This window comes from Hyaena hyaena, unplaced genomic scaffold (assembly GCF_003009895.1).
Source record: "Hyaena hyaena isolate Hyena2069 unplaced genomic scaffold, ASM300989v1 scaffold_21, whole genome shotgun sequence".
NCBI classification, from domain to species: Eukaryota; Metazoa; Chordata; class Mammalia; order Carnivora; family Hyaenidae; genus Hyaena; species Hyaena hyaena.
In genome coordinates, this window is record NW_024080653.1 from 5437092 (window position 1) to 5458085 (window position 20994).

At 64.1% G+C, this 20994-nt stretch overlaps 2 protein-coding genes across 3 annotated transcripts; both read left to right on the forward strand.

Annotated features, from left to right (window-relative positions):
• Nucleotides 1-31: 31 nt before the first annotated feature.
• HGS (hepatocyte growth factor-regulated tyrosine kinase substrate) lies at nt 32-14010 on the forward strand. Of its 2 annotated transcripts, none has more exons than XM_039226350.1 (22): nt 32-139; nt 1581-1665; nt 1973-2048; nt 2446-2538; nt 4155-4278; nt 5606-5658; nt 6084-6152; nt 6843-6967; nt 7916-7994; nt 8227-8325; nt 8453-8554; nt 9139-9177; nt 9254-9397; nt 9487-9546; nt 10090-10297; nt 10665-10837; nt 10945-11085; nt 11173-11350; nt 12388-12521; nt 12598-12717; nt 12880-12969; nt 13338-13448. In XM_039226350.1, exons 1-22 carry the CDS (start codon nt 103-105, stop codon nt 13446-13448), a joined length of 2340 nt encoding a protein of 779 aa, XP_039082281.1. In that variant the 5' UTR covers nt 32-102. The 2 variants fall into 2 exon arrangements, with proteins under 2 accessions (XP_039082281.1, XP_039082280.1); XM_039226349.1 differs by having other exon boundaries at nt 103-139; nt 10087-10297; nt 13338-14010.
• A 1251-nt stretch (nt 14011-15261) lies between these two features.
• Nucleotides 15262-18915, forward strand: MRPL12 (mitochondrial ribosomal protein L12). The gene is made up of 5 exons (XM_039226192.1): nt 15262-15432; nt 16057-16243; nt 16394-16477; nt 18250-18384; nt 18506-18915. Exons 1-5 carry the CDS (start codon nt 15359-15361, stop codon nt 18620-18622), a joined length of 597 nt encoding a protein of 198 aa, XP_039082123.1. The 5' UTR covers nt 15262-15358; the 3' UTR covers nt 18623-18915.
• Nucleotides 18916-20994: the final 2079 nt, after the last annotated feature.

Below are 20994 nucleotides of genomic sequence, written 5' to 3' on the forward strand. Positions count from 1 at the left end.
GCGCGCGTGCGCGCGCCCGGGGAAAAGGCGGAAGCGGAAGTCGGGGGCGCGCCGGTTCGCAGCAGGGAGCGCGGCGGCGTCGGGTCGGGGTCCGGGGGCGCCATGGGGCGCGGCAGCGGCACCTTCGAGCGTCTCCTAGGTAACGTGGCCCCCGCCCCCCGCGGCTCGGCCGGCGTCCTGGAGCTGAGCCGGGAGCCGGCCGCCGAGCGACCTGGGCCCCCGGGGTGTGGGTGGGCGCGCCCGCGCTGTGGGGACCGGGCAGTCCGGGGCGCTGGGCGCGGGCTCCGACCCGAGTAGGTGAGGGTCCGCGGGGGAGAGCAGGCCCGCGCCCGCGGAGACTGCGCTCGGGGCCCTGCTCCTGGGCCGGGGAAACGATCGGCTCCTGGAGCCACAAGCATCTGACTGAGCGGCCCACAAGTCCTGAGTCACGGAGACGGGTGACCTGGTTACAGAGACCCGCTCCCCCAAAAATCCTAGGTCGCATGGGGTTTGAGGGTGCCCATTGGGCTCCAAAGGGTTTCCACCAGTAGTGTCATCCCTAGGACCTGCCACGCTCTTGTGAGCGCTGCTTCCTTGGGGAACCAGGCCAGCCCTGTCTGTCCCCACTGGGCTCCCGGAAGGCCGCGGTGGCTTAGGAAGGCGGGTTTTCTGTTTGCCGGAGGTGGAGCTGATCCTTTCGGAGCCTCCCGGGAGGTCACAAGTTGTAGCAAGGAGAGTGACTGTTTACGGACGTGACCTCTTCTGCCCCCAATGAAACTGCATGGGCTCCGTTTGGGGTCGGGGCTCCCGGTGCCCCAGCGGTCAGTCTGAGCCCGTCCTGCCTTCCCCTTGAATGTGGTTTTGGAGAAGACCTCGGACGAGGTACCTTCCTTGTTCCGAGAACACACAGGCTGAGAGGCGGCTCAGCCCTCCAGAGACCCATCCCCAGGTTACTACCAGACCGGTACTACGAGTGGGTGCGCCTCGTCAGATCACCTGAGTGTCCCGGGAGCAGAGCCGGTGCATCTGCCTGAGGCAGCTGTGGTGTGGAGAGGGTGTAGGTGTTAGTCAGGGAGTAGTTCTTGGGGGTCTTCTGTCTTCATCCCACAAAGCACTTGCACCTTCCCTAGCCTCACCCCTGCTGGCGTCTCATCAACCTGACTAAACTTGGGGAGAACCGGGGACTCTGTGGGATGAGGTGGCCGAGTGCAGTTTTGAACCCTGCCTGGCTCTGCCCCCGCGAGCCGGGCCACCTCCCTTCCCGGCTTCGTTGTTTTGTCAGTTAGGGGGATGGAAACAGGACCTCGCTGGTGAGGCCGTGTCAGAACTCGGCATTCGCGTAAACCGTTTGGAACAGCGCTTGGCCCACAAGTGCGTAACGGGTGCTCTGTATCGTCATGTTTTAAGCGGTCGGCCCTTTTCTGAGAAGGACAGCCGTCTCGTGATCATCAGGTGGCAAGAGGATTTCCATGTGGTTTTCCACTCGGTGCAAACGTCTGAGATGGGAAGGAGACCGTCTCCCCTCCCTGTTGCGGATCTCTGGGGCCACCTAGGGAATCAGACGAAGGCCGAGCCCCAGTAATGATGCATTTTTGCTTTAGACAAAGCGACCAGCCAGCTCCTGCTGGAGACCGACTGGGAGTCCATCCTCCAGATCTGTGACCTCATCCGTCAGGGGGACACACAGTAAGTGAGGCGGGCGGCCCCACGGCGCTCTCCGGGTTGCTTGGCGCCCTCTGATGCGCCCGAATCCGGCACCACCTGCCCTCCTGGCAGCAGGTCCTGAGGGGGAGAACGGAACGGTCTCCACACAGGGCGTTTTGGGATCTGGGGACGGCAGAAGGGTTTCGTCCGTACAGTCTGGCGGTGCGTGACTCTTAGTGTTTGCTTGGGGGTTTTGAGGACCAGAGGGTGGGTGGGCTTTCCTCAATGGTAGCTTCTGAAATGGTTTGTTCTTTCTTCTCTTTCTTTTACTGGCGTCCTTTTCTTTCAGAGCTAAATATGCTGTGAGTTCTATCAAGAAGAAAGTCAATGACAAGAATCCCCACGTGGCCTTGTATGCGCTGGAGGTAACCAGTCTCCTGCACTCGGGCCACCTCAGGGGTCTGCACCCCTGGTGTCTGTCGGGAAGGCAGAGGCGAGTTGAGCCCGGGGCCTTGCCCACCTGCCTGGGGAAGGAGGGCAGGTATGAGCAGCCTGATGGAGGGCAGCGCCTCAGCCATGCCGCCCGCAGCTGGCCCGCCTAGGGCCCTGAGCTTGACCCTAGTCTCTGTCCCTGGGTAAGAACTGCAGTCTGAAGGGGAGCGTGCTAGCACGGCTTGCTGCCGGACCCAGAGCTGCCACGTGGATCCTTCGACGGGCTGGGTGCCCGAGGGGCCTGTCTTCTCATGGGCAGGTGGGTGTGTCTGAGAGGGGCATCCCCACCCTGACCAGGGGCTCGGCCCGTCCCTTCCTCGGGTCCCGCAGGTCATGGAGTCTGTGGTGAAGAACTGCGGCCAGACGGTCCACGACGAGGTGGCCAACAAGCAGACCATGGAGGAGCTGAAGGAGCTGTTGAAGGTGAGCACATGCGAGGGGCAGGGAGGTCTCGAGTGCCGAGCACACAGCGGCCCCAAGGGTGGGCTTTTCTGGGTGTTTGCTGGCACCTGGGGCAGGAGCCAGGCAGAGCAGAGAACAGGAAGGGGAGCACCTCGAGGATCCCACTTTGGTGAGGTCGGGGCTTCACCGGAAGGGAGCCGGTCTGCCGCGTCTGGGGACACAGGAGACTGCCATTCCTGGGGAAAGGCTTCCCAGGGGCAGGGCTCTGGGCTTCACTGGGTGGTGGGGAGCTGTGTGTGCATGAGTGGCTACGGACAGGGTGTCCGGGTAGAGGGCTGGGGGGAGCCCCAGAGGGTGGCTGGGGGTGTCGGACGTGCAGAGCCAGGATTCTGAGCAGGGAGGCACATGACGTGTTCGTGGAGGGAGAGCTGGGGGAGACGGCACAGCAGGGACACCTTCGGGAGTGGGTCTCATGCTCTGTTCGTAGAGGAGGGACCGTCCTCCGGAGCCGCCACCCAGCTGCAGGGATTGTGACGTGGGTGGTGACAGTAGGAGGCTGAGTGATGCACAGTGGGCGGTGCAGCCATTCTTTGAGGTGAAAGGGTGTCCCACAGGGGTGAGGCCATGGGGGCAGCCAAGGAGCCCAGCCCCAACACCGCTTCTGTCACCACAGGTGGGTGAGGCCACAGATTCCCGGCCTGCGTGGGCACCTGGACCTGGGCCTGAGATGGGCCCTGATGGTGACCCAGGCAGTCCTTAGCATGGCCTGGCTAAACGGTCAGGACGGCTGGCCCTGCTCCCCTGGCCCTGGCACGGCTGCATCCGTGTGTGCCACACGTGGCCTGAGCCTGTTAGCCCCGCTTTGCAGAGGGAGGGAAACCGTGGGAAAGAGGGGTCCGCTCACTGGACACAGATCACGGGGGAGAACCGAGGCCTCGTGTGTGTCTAGCTGGCATCTCCAGGAAGCAGCTTGCTCACCCCGCTGTCTTCCTGAGTGTCTCTGAGAGCTCTGGAAACGTGACTGGCCGAGCTCAAACCTGGCGGAAATGGTGGCTCTGCACGTGGGGAGGGTCCTGGAGCCGCTGTCCCCCACCCACACAGGCCAGTTCTGACCAGGGGAGAGGCGGCTGGCCGAGTGTCCACCCCCTGGGCACAGGCCTGCCGGGCTCTGCCTGTTAGGTCAGAGCCTGGTGATCGCCGCAGCCACAGTGGGTTACAGACTGAGGGGCCTGTGGGCTTGGTCAGGGTGCCACGGGGCAGGGCAGGAGGAAGCGGGTTAGGGTTAGGGCTAGGGTAGCGAGTGGGTCTGGGGAGCTGGGCTTCAGGGAGGCCCCAGCTTTTCCCAGGGAGCTGAAGACAAGCAGGGGCCCGAGTGGGTACACGGCTGTGCTGGGCTCATCCTCGGGGCCGGGGCTTTGCAGAGGAGCGTTGGGCCTGGGGAGTGGGTCCGTGCGTGGTCCCCGTGCCCCCCCCCAGGGGGCCTCCCCACACGCCCCTGCAGGCCCCGGCTCAGAGTGGTGCTGTGCCCCCCACCGCCCTCCTGCCGGCCCTGTTGCCCTGCCGCTTCCTCCCGTGACGCCCTCTCTGGTGTTCTCGTCTCACGGCCCTCGTCGTTCTCTTACCTCCTTTCTCTGCAGAGGCAGGTGGAAGTAAACGTCCGAAACAAGATTCTGTATCTGATCCAGGCCTGGGCGCACGCCTTCCGGAATGAGCCCAAGTACAAGGTGGTCCAGGACACGTACCAGATCATGAAGGTGGAAGGTAAGCTGGGTGGGGTCTGTTGGGTCCCAGGCTTGGGGCGCAGCCTCTGGGAGCCGAGGGGCCGCTCCGCACCAGGCCGCCCCAGGGAAGACTGTGTGCACTGCGGGCAGGGCAGGGGGCGGCACCGTGCTGCGTGACCGGTGGTGGGAGCATGTGGTAGTGTCCCCGTGGGGCAGCCTGGCACCCCCGCCTTTCTGGACCTCGTGCCCAGTCAGGGCAGGACCGGGGCGACAGGGCAGACGACACACAAGTGAAGAGTTAGCAGAGGAGGCGACTCCCGAGCGCCAGGTCCCAGGGAGGAGGTAAAGGTGGGGGGCCTGCCTCTTAGGGGCTGGCTGAGCACGAGGGCCGGAGGGGCCTGGGGAGCAGGCGGCTCGCACCCCGGCCCTGAACACGAGAGCAGGGAGTGCGAGGGCTGGGTCCTGGAACCCCATGGAGGGCTCGGTTCCGGGGCCCTGGGGCCACAGCGGCCCAGTGAGAGCTCAGGCGGAGCGGGGGCCCCTGGGGCACAGCGGGAGGTCCCAGGACGGCTTTAAGCTGGGCCGTGACCGCTGCGGCTCCTCCCAGCTGCCGCGGTGGCCGTGCCGGGCCGGGGGGGTCTGGTAAGGAGGGCAGCAGATTCAGGCCGTGTCGGAGGGCTTGCTGGCGCTCACACCAGGCAGTGACTGAGGCTGGGCCACCGTGGCCGGGCGGGGGCGCCCCCCACCCGTGCAGGGTTCTCCAACCCTGAAAATGAGGCCTGGGGCAGGGGCTGCGTCTGGTGGCTGCGGGTCGGTAGGACCCTGTGGAGAAAGTGTGACGAGGGTCTGGTCCACGTCGGTGAATTGGCCTCAGGCCCTTAGTCACTGGACCTTGGACCCGGGATGGCAGGTATGTGCTTGTGTCCGCTTTCCTGAGGATAGCGTCCAAAGCTCGAATTCCCCAGGGACCCGCGTCTCAGCACGCTTGGGCGTGGGTTTAAGAGTCCTGAGAGGTGCAGCTGGCTGGAGCGCGGGGCCGGGAGCCGGACGGGAGGCCCAGGGAGGGTCTGAGGCCTCGGTGCGGTGGGGGTGAGGCCAGGCTCCATGCCACAGCCCCCGAACAGAGCGGCCTGGGGGGAGCCACCCTGCGTTCCGGGCAGGCCCCCTGGTGCGCCCAGGCGCCCTTGCCTGGTGGCAGGTTGCTGTGCTCCACACCCAGGGGCTCCACGCCTCCTTCTGTAGGTCTCTTTGGGGGGCCGGATGCCAAGAGTTAGAACATGGCTCCTAGAGGTCTTGGGGCAGGTGAGGCGGTCAGGGCCTTGCCTGCCGGGGTGGCACCAGTGGTGACCACAGCCTCTTTTCGCCAGGACACGTCTTCCCAGAGTTTAAGGAGAGCGATGCCATGTTTGCTGCAGAGAGAGTGAGTTCACTGCGTGCGGGGAGGAGGCGGTCTGGGAGTCCGGCTGCTTTGAGGAAACTGGAGGGGAACCCTGGGGGTCCCAGCTTGTTGGGAACGTTGGTGGGGAGCTGCCGTCTCCAAAACGACGTGTCGAGTAGAACGTGCAGCTGTGTCTCGTCAGGCTGAGACTGGAAGGTTCGAGGTGCCCGTGACTGTGGCTGACGGGCTCACATGGCTCAGACCCGCGGTTATGCTTCTGCAAGCGGCAGGAGACCTCGCTGTCACGCCCTTAGAAAGAAGCGGGCGTTTGGAGTGGGCTCTTTCCTCACGTCTGCGGACCCGGCCCCCACCCCTGCCCTCTCCGGGGTCTTCCCCCATTTGTGGGAAGTGGGGATCTCAGCAGAGAAGGCGGGGGCCGTGTGATCCTGACTCTGCCCGTCCCCCAGGCTCCCGACTGGGTGGATGCCGAGGAGTGCCACCGCTGCAGGGTGCAGTTCGGGGTGGTGACCCGCAAGGTGAGTGTGCCTGCCGCAGGGCAGCCCCCAGACCACCTGCTGTCTCCCTGAGGCCACTTCACCCACTCGACGCCCTTTCCCTCTTGGCTGTGACCTTGTGTGGGAAGCAAGTCCAGCCCCCAGCCGTGTGGTCATCCTGGTCACTGAGGGGTCCCGAGTCTGATGGCCTGTGGTGTCGGACGGGGCTTGGGCGGGGCTGCGTCCCCCGGAGGACAAGAACGCTTGGGGCTTCAGGAGGCTCGGGTCCGTGTTCCCCGGGCCTACGGCCCCCTGAGCTGCTCCTCGCGGCCGACAGCCCGTGCGCGCCAGCCCCCCCGCTGCCGCCGCCTCCCGTTGCAGTGCAGGCCACGGTGGTGCGGGCCGGGGCCTGGGGTCTGAGCTCACGCCCTGGACCTGCCGTCCCTGCCACGCCACCAACTCCTCCCTGAGCACAACTCACGCGTGTTTGGTTTTTGTTTTTTTTAATTTGGCTTCTTTTCCCTCAATGGTGGCTCCAATTAAGAGCCTGGAAGTGTGCTTTTTCCCGAGGGTCTTTGTGGCCACTCGGGCCTGCCTTCTGCCCGCTCTTGGCCCAGCCCGCCCTGGGGGGCTCAGCCCGGAGCATGCAGCAGCAGGCAGAGGTGGGCAGGGTGGGCGCGAGGGGCCAGCAGCCGGGCACCAGGCCGCGCCCTGACCCGCTCCGTGTCACAGCACCACTGCCGAGCATGTGGCCAGATCTTCTGCGGCAAGTGCTCCTCCAAGTCCTCCACCATCCCCAAGTTTGGCATCGAGAAGGAGGTGCGCGTGTGCGAGCCCTGCTACGAGCAGCTGAACAAGTGAGTCCCAGCCGGCTGCCCCGGGGGCCCAGTGGGCTCCGGAGTGCCAGGCAAGTGTCCTGGCCGCCCCGGAGCAGGGCTGGCACGTACCCACCCTCTCAGACCTGCCAACCGGCTGCTGGGGTCTGTTTGCTTCTTACCTTTTCAGTTTGGAAATAAAACTTAGGGAAAAGACACGGGAGCGGCGAGCAGCCACCGCACGCGTGGTCTCCTCCCGGGTCCCTCGGTGTTGACACTGCCACGCTGGTGTAATTGTGCAGTCCCCTGTCCCCGTCCGCCTGCATGTTTGTAGTCATGTTTACACACGTCGTGTTCATCCTGAAGCTCTGAGAGCGAGCTGCGGGTAGCCCCCCCGTACCCGGCCCGTGTGTTTCCCTAGAAGCGTGTGCTCTCCTGGGAGCACAGCACAGTTGTCAGACCGGGGTACACGACATCAGCTACACACCTACTGCGCGCCCCCATTCACATCCGGGCCCCCTGCACACGGCAGGTGGCCGTCCCACGTCCTCAGCTCCCGTAACCTCTCTGTCCTGCCGCGTGTGTTTCCGAAGGCCCTGAACTGCTGTGGTGCATCCCTTGGTTTGGGTCGAAGGCCTCCTGGTTACAATCGGGTTCCCTGCTCCCCGTGCCACCGCAGGGGTGAGGCGGCGTCCCTCTCCATTGCTGTCCATCTGGAGACCTGTGCTGTCCATCTCCCGGCGTCCACAATGGGGTGTACGGACCGCTCCCCTGGAAACTTCCATTCCCTTGTCTGAACCTCATTTTCAGGAGAGGGGGTTAGGGCTTAGGCCGGTGACTTGCCCGGGGTCCTGCATGCCCGAGGCGACAGCTGGTTTGAGGGACCAGCTTTTCTCCAGAGCGTGGCCTGTGGCACTCCTTGTTGTCATTGTGTGGGGATGCAGGGGCTGGGGTAAGGTCCCCGGCCACCCAGCCTCCTCTCGCCTCCAGGAAAGCAGAAGGAAAGGCGTCGTCCACAGCCGAGCTGCCCCCAGAGTACCTGACCAGCCCCCTGGCCCAGCAGTCACAGGTACTCCCGGCCCTGGGCCCCCGCTCAGCAGCCTGTCTGCCCCCAGCTGCCCCCCCAGAGTGCCTGACAAGCCCCCTGGCCCAGCAGTCACAGGTACTCCCGGCCCTGGGCCCCCGCTCAGCAGCCTGTCTGCCCCCAGCTGCCCCCCCAGAGTGCCTGACAAGCCCCCTGGCCCAGCAGTCACAGGTACTCCCGGCCCTGGGCCCCCGCTCAGCAGCCTGTCTGCCCCCAGCTGCCCCCCAAGCGGGACGAGACCGCCCTGCAGGAGGAGGAGGAGCTGCAGCTGGCCCTGGCCCTGTCCCAGTCGGAGGCTGAGGAGAAGGAGAGGATGGTGAGCCCGGGGGAGGCTCCCCTAGTCTGGGGGTGCCAGGGGAGAACGCCCCTAGACATTTGGGGAGGGCCGAGGAGCGTGGGGGCTTAGTCCGCCTGCGCCCCGACACTTCCCTGCTCTCCGGCAGAGACAGAAGTCTGCCTACGCCGCTGCCACGTATCCCAAAGCAGAGCCTGCGCCCGTGGCCTCGTCAGCGCCCCCTGCCAGCAGCCTATACTCCTCGCCAGTGGTGAGCCTGTCCCAGGCTGGGCCACGCTTCTGTGCGAGGGGCTGGGAGGGCTGCCCCAGAAAGGATGGCGCCTGACGGGGTGGGTGAAGGTCGAGGTCCGAGCTGGCCCGCCCTGGCCTTCCAGCTCCTGGCCCGGGGTCCCCTGTAAGGGGAGAGGACATGGGAAGGCCCCCGCCCCTCCCCTGCCCTAAGCAAGAGGAGATGGATGAACCCTGGGGCCAAAGGTAGTCTGCCTCTTTGTGACTCCAGCTCCCTCTGCAAATAGAGGGTGGGTGGCAGGTGGGCCAGAAGATGTAGGTCATCGTGAGCTGGTGGGGCTGCACACACAGGGGACCAGGTGGCCAAGGGCCTAAGGACAGCCCTGCGCCCGCCGTTGGGGTGCGTACGGGGTGGTTTCTGGGGAGGGGTGCGGGGGCACTGCGCCCAGAGCCTCAGGGGCCCCTCGGACAGACTGGCCAGTGCCCGGTGCCCGCCGTGGCCGTGAGTCAGGGCGCTGTGGCGTCCCAGTGTCCCGAGCGATGGCCCGGGAGGGGCTGGGTGGCTGATCCTGTGGGTCACTGCTGATCTGGCCTGTGTCTCCCCAGACCTCCTCGGCGCCTCTGGCTGAGGACATCGACCCTGAGGTGAGGACGCCCCTGTCCGCGGCGCCTTCCCCTGCTGCGCCCTGGCCCTCGGGAGTAACCCTTGTCGCCCACGCAGCTCGCCCGCTACCTGAACCGCAACTACTGGGAGAAGAAGCAGGAGGAGTCCCGGAAGAGCCCCACGCCGTCCGCGCCCGCACCCCTGGCGGAGCCGGCCGCCCCGCCCGCGGAGGGCCACTCCGTCCCCACCAGCGCGCTGGAGGTGGGCTGTCCTCGGCGCTCTGGCCCCACGGTCCTGGGGGCGGGGGCTGGGACAGGCCGGTGCCCCTCTCACCCTCTGGCCTCTTCCAGACGCCCCTCCCGGAGACAGACTCTCAGCCCGCGGCCCCCTCCAGCGGCCCCTTTGGCGAGGTAAGCTGTGGCTCCGTCCGCGGGCCCCGCACAGGCCCTGCTCCCGGAGGCGCCGGGGCCCTGCCCACGGTGACTTCCTGGAGGCGTGCAGTTCCAGCCGAGAACTCCACAGAGCCTCTGTGCGCCGGCTAGCCGTGGTCCGGACCTTGGCCCCCTGCTGCCTAGAGCAGATCAGCCCAGAACCGCCCAGATGAGTCCTTGCTGTGTCCTGGGCCTTTGGGGCTCTGTCAGTTATTGACTAAGAGACCGGGGCTTTTTCGAGGGAAGCAGGCCCCCTACGGGGGAGGGGCTGAAGGGCTGCGAGCCAGGCTGCCCAAGCTCAGCCAGCTCTGTCCTGGCCTGCGCAGAGCCCACGTGCAGGAGGCGGGCGTCCTCAGGGCTCAGCGGCACCTTTGGGAGGATCGAGTCAGACGCACTGCAGGCTCGGAGCTTTGCGCCCGGAGCGGCGGGTCCTGCCCGGGTCTTGCGCACTAGAGTGGCCCTGCCTGGCGCTGGGGGGGAGGGGGATGCTCCAGAAGACGCCACGTGTGTCCCCGGCAGCAGTTCCAGAACGGGGAGTCGGAGGAGAGCCACGTGCGGTTTCCGAAGGCCCTGCAGAACGCCGTCACCACCTTTGTCAACCGCATGAAGAGCAACCACGTGCGCGGCCGCAGCATCACCAACGACTCGGCCGTGCTGTCACTGTTCCAGTCCATCAACGGCATGCACCCCCGGCTGCTGGAGCTGCTCAACCAGCTGGATGAACGCAGGCGTAGGTGCCGCGGCGCACAGGGACCTTCCGTGGCCGCCCGCTGTGCCCAGCCCCCCCCCTGGGCTGGCCGGTCGCTGTGGGCCTTGCGAAGGTTCTTGGGGTGGGGCCAGGGCCGGGCCACGGGCAACTCAGGGAGTCCTGCCCGCAAGGGGAAGGGTCCCACCGAGCATGGGGCAATCTGCCCAAGGAGGAATCCCACCCCCGGCCCTGCCCCTGGGAACCCCAAACCCCGGCGGTGCCCTGTTGACAAGCGCCTGGCTGGGCAGAGGCAAGCCCGGCAGCCACTGTCCAGAGGGGGAGCCCAGCCCGGGGCGGCCAGGGTTTCCCTCCCTCTCCAAGGGCCCCCGGCCCCGCCCTCTCCCCACAGTATACTACGAGGGGCTGCAGGACAAGCTAGCGCAGATCCGCGACGCCCGGGGGGCCCTCAGCGCCCTGCGGGAAGAGCACCGGGAGAAGCTTCGCCGGGCAGCTGAGGAAGCCGAGCGCCAGCGCCAGATCCAGCTGGCCCAGAAGCTGGAGATCATGCGGCAGAAAAAGCAGGTGTGGCGGGGTGCCCCGCGGAGGGGGGGGCCGGGGCTGCGGGCGGGGTCCCCTGAGGGGGGCCGGGGCCGCGGTGGGCGCCCTGACCCCCGCCCCGTGCCCCGCAGGAGTACCTGGAGGTGCAGCGGCAGCTGGCCATCCAGCGCCTCCAGGAGCAGGAGAAGGAGCGGCAGATGCGCCTGGAGCAGCAGAAGCAGACCGTCCAGATGCGGGCCCACATGCCCGCCTTCTCCCTGCCCTACGCGCAGGCACGCGCCCCCGCCGCGCCCGCCCCCGCCCCCGCCCGGGCCCCGGGACCGAGTCCTGCCCTGACTGCCGTCTCCCTCTGCCCGCAGCTCCAGGCCATGCCCTCGGCCGGGGGTGTGCTCTACCAGCCGTCCGGCCCACCCAGCTTCCCGGGCACCTTCAGCCCAGCGGGCTCTGTGGAGGGCTCCCCCATGCACGCGGTGTACATGAGCCAGCCGGCGCCCGCGGCCGGCAGCCCCTACCCCAGCATGCCCGGGGCCGCGGCAGGTAACGGGGGGCACCTCCCGCGAGCCCCGCCCCCCCCCGCTTTTCCGTCTTTGTTCCGGTGTGGATTTCAGTTACAGGGAAGTGGAAAGAGCAACACGGTTTTCCACGTTTCCCCCCGTTAACGTTTCGTTACGTTTGCTCTCTTTTCATATGGAAACGGGTGCACTTTACTCTCCTGAGCGCGTAAGAGTGAGTGGCAGGCACGATGCGTTTCACTGAGAAGGCACCTTTTTCTTCTCTCCTGTTTACTGTCCGTCATTCATATCCAGGCGAACCCGTTTTATTCAAATTTCACAGTTTGTTTGGACGCCCAGACTGTCGCAGCTGTGGCCCTGGGAACCCCCTCTGGTTGCTCCATTTCCCGTTCCTGTCGCTTCTCAGCGAGGAGCCGCCCCTGTCCAGCGAGCCGCTGGGCCTGGTGGTGGAGGCTGTTTGGGGCCTGGGTGCGCTCAGCGTGGCGGGGGGGGGGCGCTGGGACCAGTGGGTGCGCTCAGCGTGCAGGGGGCGCTGGGAGGCGCTGGGAGGCGTGGGTGCGCACGCGCGGCCTGTCCGTTCGGCGGGCGCAGCTTCAGCGATCCCGCCCGGGGTGGCTTCCCTGCCCTCGCCTCCGACCCCTGCCTCGCGTCCGCTTCACGTGTGTTCCGTCCCTTGCTGGGATACGCAGACGTGGTTCCGGCAGGGCCAGCCCGGCCAGCAGGGAAAGGTGCTTGCTGACAGGTCCGCTGGGTCCGTGGTCCTCGGTCTCTGGGCCGAGGACGTGGGGTCCAGACGCCAAGAGTCAGGAGGTCCGTGGGCTCGTTTTCACCATCCTCCCGGGCCATCTGATTGTCAGTACAGTTTGGTTCATCTCTTCTGACTTCATTCCATTTTACAGCTCCTCTCGCTCTCCTCGATTTCGTTTCTTTTGTGTGTGTGTGTGTGAGAACATGAAACGTGAACTTGCTTCCAAAATTCACGACAGAAAGGGAGACTCAGAAGTGATTCCCCTCCCGCCCCCCGGCCTGCAGGGTAGCGAGCTTGCTCCTCTCCTTCCGCAGATCCTGGCATGGTGGGTGCCTACATGTACCCAGCAGGAGCCGCCGGGGCGCAGGCGGCCCCCCAGGGCCCGGCCGGACCCACCACCAGCCCAGCCTACTCCTCCTACCAGCCCACTCCCACGCAGGGCTACCAGGTAGGCGGGTGGGGCCGCCCCCACTCCCGGGGAGAGGGCCCCCAGCCCTCCTCCCATCACGCCCTTCCGTCCACAGAACGTGGCGTCCCAGGCTGCACAGAGCCTCCCGGCCGTGTCCCAGCCTCCGCAGTCGGGTGCCATGGCTTACATGGGGAGCCAGTCGGTGTCCCTGGGCTACCAGCCCTACAGCATGCAGGTGAGAGGCCGGGGAGCGTGGGAGGGCCTGCCTTCTGCTCACCACCTCCTTCCCCACCGTTAGGGTCTCCTAGCTGGTGGGCATTTGAGTTTTCAGGTAAGAAATGCCCCCCCTTTATTGCTGTCGGGGCTCCTCATTGTGGGGTTCGCTTTGTTTTCACAGAACCTCATGAACACCCTTCCCAGTCAGGACACGCCAATGCCGCCCCCGCAGCAGCCCTACATCTCAGGGCAGCAGCCCATGTACCAGCAGGTGAGCCTCTCCCAAGGCTGCCACTGAGGCTCTGGACACCGAGGACGGTGGGGCCGCCCTGGGAAGGACAGACGGTGCAGGCCAGCACTGCTCCCCAGCAGCGAGGATGTGTGCACACACCGCATGCACCCGCTGCACCCACAGATACCCAAGCCACGTGTTTACTTAGCGCTCATGGCCGCGTCAGCTCAGCTCCACAGACGTCGGTTGGGAGCTCGAGGGGTCTGTGCTGGGGGCGGGGAGACAACAGCGAACCGGCCACGCGCGGGAAGCAGGGAGGGGGGGGCCTCGCTGGGGCGGAGACCAGGACGGTGGGGGCGTCAGAGGGGGGGAAGGGGGGACCAACGGTTCCTGTGTGTTCCCCCCAGATGGCGCCCTCGGGGGGACCCCCGCAGCAGCCGCCCCCCGTGGCCCAGCAGCCGCCCGCACAGGGCCCTCCGGCACAGGGCAGCGAAGCCCAGCTCATCTCCTTCGACTGATCGGCAGCTGGGAGCCGGCCACCCCGAGCAACACTACGGTCTCGCAAACCACCGCCTCCGTCTCTAACTAGCGTCGTCCTGCCTCGCCCTCCTCTTTCCGCCAGCCACGCAGCGTCCCTGCTGCCGGCAGGGGTGGCCCTTCATCCCGGCCCCTCCCCCTTTCCGTCCTCTCCTGCTGACCCCTCATGTTCTGGCCCCACCCTCGTCCCCATCGCCCCGAGTTGGGTTTCTGATGCTCTTCTTTCCCCAGGGCCACGCCTCAGAGGGTGGGTGGGAAGGGCCTTCAAGAGGGAGCCCCCGGCCCGGAGTGCCCGGTCCTGTGAGGGCTGCTGGAGCGGGGCCCCTCTGTCCCGTGCAGCCCGTGCCCTCCCATCGGCACCGGGAGCCTGTGCGGCCTGCGGTCTAACTAGTGTGCGTGCCCCCAGCGGTCAGCAGGCGCTCCCGGCCCTCCCAGGAAGGTGGGGGTTCGTCTTCAAGTTCTCTGCTTCTGAGCTGCCATCTCATCCAGTGCCCTGAGTAGACGGAATGGAACACTGAAAATAAAACCGTCTGTCAACAAGTATGGCAGTGTCTGTTCAGAAAGAAGGTGGCAGGCGGCTGGCGCTGGGCAGGGGCGTGCGGGCACGGGTCTGCAGGCCAGCCTGTCCTCCGAGTCTCCAGGGGTGGACACTGCTCTGGCAGCAGCTGCACATCTGAGACGGGGCGCCACCAAGCTGTGCCCTTGAGGGGCCCAGCAGCAGCCCTCCCTACCCATCCTGCTCTGCCCTGACTCCTCCAAGACTTGCAAAGCCCAGGGATCTAGGCGGGACTCTACACGAGTCATGGTCTGGAAGAAAATAGAAGAACGTAGACTCTCAGCCCTTTGCATCTACAGTTCAAAACATTTCATGTCTTAAATACCAAATATCTTAGGTGACCTGGGCGTCAGCTTTTGTATGAAGGAACAGACTAACAGGTGATCTGAGAGCAGGTCAAAAGCAGGGCCAGGAAAGCAAGAGGTTTCTAGAAGGTGTCTAAGTAACCTAACTTCTTAGGTTACTAAGAAGGTGTCCTCTGCCTTCTTAATAGAAGTATAAAGCGTGGTTCCATGCCAGGCCCTTAGAAAATGAGTTGGAAGAGGAGATACCCAAGGTCTCAGGGCGGGAGGGGTGGGGGGGGGCTACAGGGGTCTAAGCTGAAGACCACGTGCCCTGCCCGGGAGCTGGACGGAAAGGCAGGCCGCTGGAGACAGGTGAACTGCTAGCCCTCGCACCCAGGACCCCATCCCTCGACCCCTCCGGGCTCAATGTCAGCCCTAAGCAGAGAACCCCGAGCTCAGCTGCCGAGGCGCACCCGGGGCTGCGGGGACCGCGCGGGCGGGAAAGGCAATCCTTCAGGAGGAGGGAACCAAGGGAAAGGCTGCCTGGAGGGCGCCGGGGCTCCCCGCGCTAGGTGTCCCCGGCTGTGGGAGCCCAGGGCGGGCGTGGCCCCAGCACGTGCCCGCTGCGCGGCGGCGGGAATCTGCCGTCAGTCGCCGCGAGGCTTCCCCAGGTCCTCCCTGGCCGGGCTGCCCGGGTCCGGGACCGCCTCCCGGAGTCGCACAGAGCCCGACACCAAGCGTTGGCCTCCGGCCTTCATTCCCCAAGAAGCGGAGCCCCAGCCGCTACCAACAACCCTCTGCGCCTGCGCGACTAGTTGCCTAGTGGGTAATCTCGGGAAGAGAGAGGAGGCAAGCGCGAGATGCGGCTAGAGCGTCCTCTCCAACTCGTTTGCCCGGCGGCTTCGTCGGCTAGAGCGTCCGTCCTCGACTCTTTCCTCCATCGAGCCCTTGTGGCTAGAGCGTCCTCACGCAGCTCGTATGCTCGGCGGCCTCGGCGGCTAGAGCGTCCTCCTCCTGGGGAGCCGCGTGTGACCTTCCCGCCCGCGGACCGATGCTGCCGGCGGCCGCTCGCCCCTTTTGGGGGCCGTGTCTCAGGCTTCAGGGCGCTGCGCTCCGTCTCGCCAGGTACCACGGTCCGCCGAGGGCTGGCGGGGCGGCAGGGTCGGGGCCCTTGGCCGGCAACAGAGGGTGCAGTTTGGGGGCGGTGTCCACGCGCGGCGGGCAGGATGCCACCTCCGACTCGGCTGGGCCCGGAGGAGGTGGGGGTCGCGAGGACCCCCCCCCACTTGCCGGCCCCCTAACCGCGCGGGCCGCGCAAAGTGCCAGGTGTGGTCCCGGAGAACCTTGCTTAGGTCCCTGCCTCTCCCTGGGCCTCAGTTCCCCCTGCCCCCCAAGTGACTTTGCAGGTGGGGCCCATCGCTGGGGCTGGCGTCGTGCTGTCCGATGTTCCCAGGTTCTGAAACACGTACTGTGGCAAAATGCATTCAAGTTACAGCCCTGCTCCCCTGGGTCGATAGAGAGTTTTCCGACACGGAAACTTGACGGTGTGGGTAGCATGTCTGCAATACTTGCGTGCATTTCTATGGTTCTTTGAAGAACTTAAGGTAGCTGGGAAATCCCCTTATTCTCATGGACCCTGGAATCTGAGAACCCTGGGTTGGCACCTGGGAGCTGGTCCCAGCATCAACTTGCCTGGTCTGTGTCAGCCGCCTGTGCCAGGCTGACAGCTTTGTTTGGATGGGGGGCTAGACAACAGGTGCCCCGCGTCTGCGCCGTGCGGCTGATGAGATGCAGCAGCCATCGAATGGGGGAGGCCCTGGCCGGTGCGCCCCTGGATAATGCCCCCAAGGAGTATCCTCCCAAGATCCAGCAGCTGGTCCAGGACATCGCCAGCCTCACACTCCTGGAGATCTCAGATCTCAACGAGCTTCTGAAGGTACCACAGGCCCGAGCCTATGTCTTGTTCCTGGTACATTTGGGGGCGTGTAGTAAGTTGTGAGGAGTGTGCTTCCTGAGTGTGAGGACCGTGCCAGGCTCGCTGGGTGTGATGAGCAGCTACTGAGACTACTCTTTCCTTTCCCTGCAGAAAACACTGAAGATCCAGGATGTTGGACTCATGCCAATGGGTGGCACGGTGCCTGGTGCCGCCCCTGCCGCAGCAGCCCCAGAGGTGAGCCCGGCCCTGCATCAGTCAGCCCGGCCCGCAGACCGGTGTGTGCTGGCTGTGGGCTCCCCTGCAGCCTCCCTGGGACCTCCTCCCTGCCAGGGGTGTGCAGGCCCCTGCCTGCGTGGAGACCATGTTTTTGTGGAGGGAAATTGACTGTGAGTCTAGTGAGAAGGAGAAAATTTTTGTTGAACAGCAGGACTTGAACATAGTGCTGTGAGAAAAAAGTAGGAAAGAGGCGAAAGGGGAGAGGAGAGTTACAGTTTCAAGGGAGGCCCTAGTGATGAACCCTGGTGACCAGGGATGTGAGCACGGGCATCCTCAGCAGGGGACCACAGGCCACGGAGCCACATCGGGGGCTGGAGCGGAGAGTTGGGGACGCGATGGACAGGTTGGGGTCTCAGCAGACTTGAAGCTACGCATGCATTTGTTTTCTGTTTTGTAGGGGGTTTTTTTGGTTTAGTTGGGGGGCCTGTTGCAATTTTTACGAAAAGTTTTGAAGTTCAATCTGCCAGTGCAAATAATGACCCGTGTATCTATCTCTCAGTTTTGATAATTATTAAGGTTTTGATATTTAGTTCATTAGTCCTTTGACAAATTAAAAAAAAAAATTGTTTCTTAACATTTATTTTAAAGAGACAGAGCACGAGCAGGGGAGGGGCAGAAAGAGAGCTCCAGGCTCTGAGCTATCAGCACAGAGCCCGACGCAGGGCTTGAACCCACAAACCGTGAGATCATGACCTGAGCCTAAGTCAGCAGCCTAACCGACTGAGCCCCCCAGGCGCCCCTTGGGGCACGTTTCTGATCTGTCCCTTCTTCTTGCGCTCCAGCACACATCTCTAAGAACGCGGGTGTTGGGGTGTTGACGTAGCCAGGGGCCATTTGGACCAGAAACATAATTAGCAACGGGTTTTCTATCTCAGTGTATTTAGATTTAGCTCCTGTCGCCAGACTTTATTAACAGTTGCTTTACCCAAATCTAAACAAGGTCCGTGAGTTGCATTTGGTTATCGGGTGTCTGAAGTCTGGGTCGCTGTCCTCGGTCTCCTTTCCCTGGCCATCCAGCCCTTTCTAGAAACCAGGTCAGGGGTCCTGTAGAGTACCCCCCAGATGTGCCTGTGGCGCCCCTGGCATCACATCCACTCCCCCACACGCCATGAAGTGGCTGCTTTACAGGCTCATTATGCTCAGCCTCAATGTTTGGGGCAAGGAGAGAAAATTACTCTGAAGTCTGTTGTCTAAACCAGGACACTTTGGGGGACAAAGGGATACTGTTGATAACGGGGCAGGACAGCCCCAGGCTGCCGGGCCATGTGGCGCCTGCTGCATCTTCACCTGTGACAGGAGGGGTCTGTCAACCCCAGTCCTCCACTGTTGGTCACCTGGTGACGGGGCAGCTGTAAGTTTGTCGCTCACACGTGATTTGGGGCTCGCCCGAGGATGGGACAAGCACAGCTTTCCCGAAACGTCACTTGATGAGCATTGTTGGGGTCGCCCCGCCTGTCCCACAAGTGACTGGTTCTTAGGGACGAGGGAACTTGAGTGGGCGGGGGGAGGGGGCCGGCAGTTTCAGAACAGCCTCCGGAGAGATGGCAAGGTTTCCGGTGAGGGGCCAGGTCGGGCTCAGGACTCTGGGAGGGAGGGGAGGCCCTGTGCTGACGAGGCGGTCCGGTTCGCTCCTGCTGGAATCGCAGGCCTTACTGGGCCATCTTGGCGACTCTGGGGCACAGGACCCCATGTGCCGGCTTCACTCCATGCTTGCTGTTTCCGTCTCCCAGGAGGCAGAGGAAGACATCCCCAAACAGAAGGAACGCACACATTTCACCGTCCGCCTGACGGAGGCAAAGCCCGTGGACAAGGTGAAGCTGATCAAGGAAATCAAGAACTACATCCAGGGCATAAACCTCGTCCAGGTGAGCTCCGCGCCGCACGGCCCTCTCTGCCCAGCGTGCTCACGGTACTCGGACTGGCCCCTCCTAGGGCAGGGTTTTTGGGGGCAACACGGGCCCTGTTTCTGACTTTGCTCTCTGGCAGGCAAAGAAGCTGGTGGAGTCCCTGCCCCAGGAAATCAAAGCCAATGTCTCCAAGGCCGAGGCGGAGAAGATCAAGGCAGCCCTGGAGGCGGTGGGCGGCACCGTGGTTCTAGAATAGGCCCGTTCTGAAGAACAGCTCTGAAGACGAGTGGACCGGGGTCCCTGGGACCTGACCTGGGGGAGGCCCCCTCCCGCTCCACCCCCAGCATCCGGGACCGTGGTGGGAGCGGCTTTAGGGCAGAACTCTGGCACTGGCGCCCCGAGGCCAGCTCCGCTCTGGGATAGACAACGGACCTGCTGAGATGGGGGGGCGGCTCCTGTGTGAGCACCAGGGAGATGGATTCTAGAACATACCAGAGACAACGTGCACCCCCTGGTGGCCACTGAGAAAAATACATTGTTGGGGCACCAGGTGTGCAGTGCTGTGTTTGGGTGAGCCGCTAGGGGGGCGGGTGGCCCCCGAGGGTGGGGTGAGTGGGGTGCAGGGGCCTGACCTGGTGGTCGTGGAGGCAGCACCCCGCCGGCCTGAGTGGTGGCAGCTGCCTTGAGGCTAATGTCAGATCGTTGGGGTGACAGGGGCACCTCTGCTGGTCGTCAGCAGGAAGCGTGCACCTGCCTGCGGACTGAGCCGTGTACCTGAGAATGGCTGCCCCCCCCACCCCGTGTCCCCTTCCTGGCCATGCTGGAAGGGTGGCCTCCAGGGACAGGGCTGTGGGGCCCGAAGGAGACATTGCACCTGGGGGTGCCAGGCTCTGGGTGGAACCCCTGAGGACAGATCTGGAGAGCTGGCGTGTGCCCAGCACCCGGATGCCGCCGCCAGTAGGCCCTCCCCGAGGACCCTGCTGCACCTCTGTAGCAGGGCTGCCCCCTGGCCCAGAGATGACTCACCACTGGCAGATCCCTAGGCGTGCCTTCCCTCAGCAGAGGCGACTGCCGGGCCGCCTAGGGCGGGTATGACCGCCGGGCATCCTGCTGGCCCACCTGCCTTTCCCTGGGGGGAGGGGTGCTCTAAAGTCAAGGACAGCCTTCAGTCTCGGCTTCGCACTGGTGGCCGGAGTCTGTGTGTGCTCTGAGCCCCTCTGTCTTTCTGAGGGACTTGTGGGTGATGATTAGGACTCTTCTCCCCTCCCCTCTTCCTGGGATGATGGGACCCTCTGCTCCATGCTGGGGTGACTGCTCAAAAGCGCAGTTGACTTTGCACCTCAGGCCATCATTTTGCTCCCCTGACATTGGGCACTGCTTGGTGCCTCCCACTCGACCTCACAGTCCCTGATAGCCCTACCCCACCCCCGCCCGCTCTGGTCTCCACCTGCTGGGGTGCAGTTGGCCAAGTGTCTCAGACCTGGCAGTAGGAGGGGTGTGCCCTGTGTCCCTGGAGCCCATTTGGCCTTGGCCCTTGGGCTTAACACAAGGAGGTGGGTCTGTGCATCCTGAGTGGGCTTGATGGTACCAGCACAAAACCTTACCAGGTCTGTCAGATCCTGGTAGGAATCCACATACTGTCTTTGTCTGGGCTGATGAAACAGTCACAGAGCACATGGCAGAGGGAGATCAGACTCACTGCCCACTCCAGGAACCCTGGCGTCCCCCGAGCCCTGGCGTGGCACCATCCTACCTCCCTAAGCAGCACGTGGGAATGCCGAGGAGCCAGCGGGTCGTCCCCTGACCTCCCATCTCAGACCCCCTTGGGTCTATGTAGAAGTCTTTATGATCCATTTGAGAGTTCAGCTGGGGACCCTTTGAGTTCCCTGGCCTACAGCTTGCCGAGCCCCACCTTTTTCTGGTTTTGGTCGTCAAAATGATCCTTTATGGAAATACTTTTCTTTGTAGTTCTTGACTAGTGGGGCATTCCACTGCACCACTGCTGATGTCCTCTGTGATGTCATCTGGGTGGTGGCCATTGACATTGCAGCCCACAGACTGGGCATCCCCAGGACGTCTTAGGGGTTCCAGAGAGTTCTCTGGCTAAAGATCAGTGACGCATGTGATCAGGCAATGTTGACAATCTCATCAAGAGTGACATTGTCACTGTGCTTAATGTTTTTCTGCTGCTTTCTGTCTCTGCGGTTTCTTGAGGGCCTTTACGAGCAGGGCAGAGGCAGAAGGCACCACTTTGATCTGGGCCCGTCCTCATGGTCAGTTTCACTGTAATCCCCAGACCTTTCCAATCACTGGTTGCCTTGGCGATGTCATCACCAACCTTTTTTTGGGGAGCCAGACCACTGGGGCAGAGGTTTGGGGCCAGGGCAGGTGGGGCCCCGACTTGCCCACCAATGCACTTCAGGTACACAACTTTGATTTCGTCTTGGTCGGGGGTGGAACTTAGGCGGCATGGTGGAAGCGGCCGCTCTCAGATGAACCCGGACTCGGGAACGGAAGACAAATTGCGCCTTCACCATCTCTGAGCAGAAAGCAAGTCCCCCTTATTTTTTTAAGAAGGTGCCCCGCACTTGGCACACTTCCCATTATCCAGGATTCCTCCGCACTTCC

What these genes read in the sequence shown, in the direction of transcription:
- HGS (XM_039226349.1), top strand. Translation starts at nt 103, where the DNA reads ATGGGGCGCGGCAGCGGCACCTTCGAGCGTCTCCTAG. An exon ending in CCAGATCATGAAGGTGGAAG is followed by an intron (nt 4,279 to 5,605) that starts GTAAGCTGGGTG and finishes TCTTTTCGCCAG; the next exon opens with GACACGTCTTCCCAGAGTTT. An exon ending in ACCAGCCCTACAGCATGCAG is followed by an intron (nt 12,718 to 12,879) that starts GTGAGAGGCCGG and finishes TTGTTTTCACAG; the next exon opens with AACCTCATGAACACCCTTCC.
- MRPL12 (XM_039226192.1), top strand. Translation starts at nt 15,359, where the DNA reads ATGCTGCCGGCGGCCGCTCGCCCCTTTTGGGGGCCGTGTCTCAGGCTT. An exon ending in GCTGCGCTCCGTCTCGCCAG is followed by an intron (nt 15,433 to 16,056) that starts GTACCACGGTCC and finishes ATGGGGGGCTAG; the next exon opens with ACAACAGGTGCCCCGCGTCT. An exon ending in ATCTCAACGAGCTTCTGAAG is followed by an intron (nt 16,244 to 16,393) that starts GTACCACAGGCC and finishes CTTTCCCTGCAG; the next exon opens with AAAACACTGAAGATCCAGGA.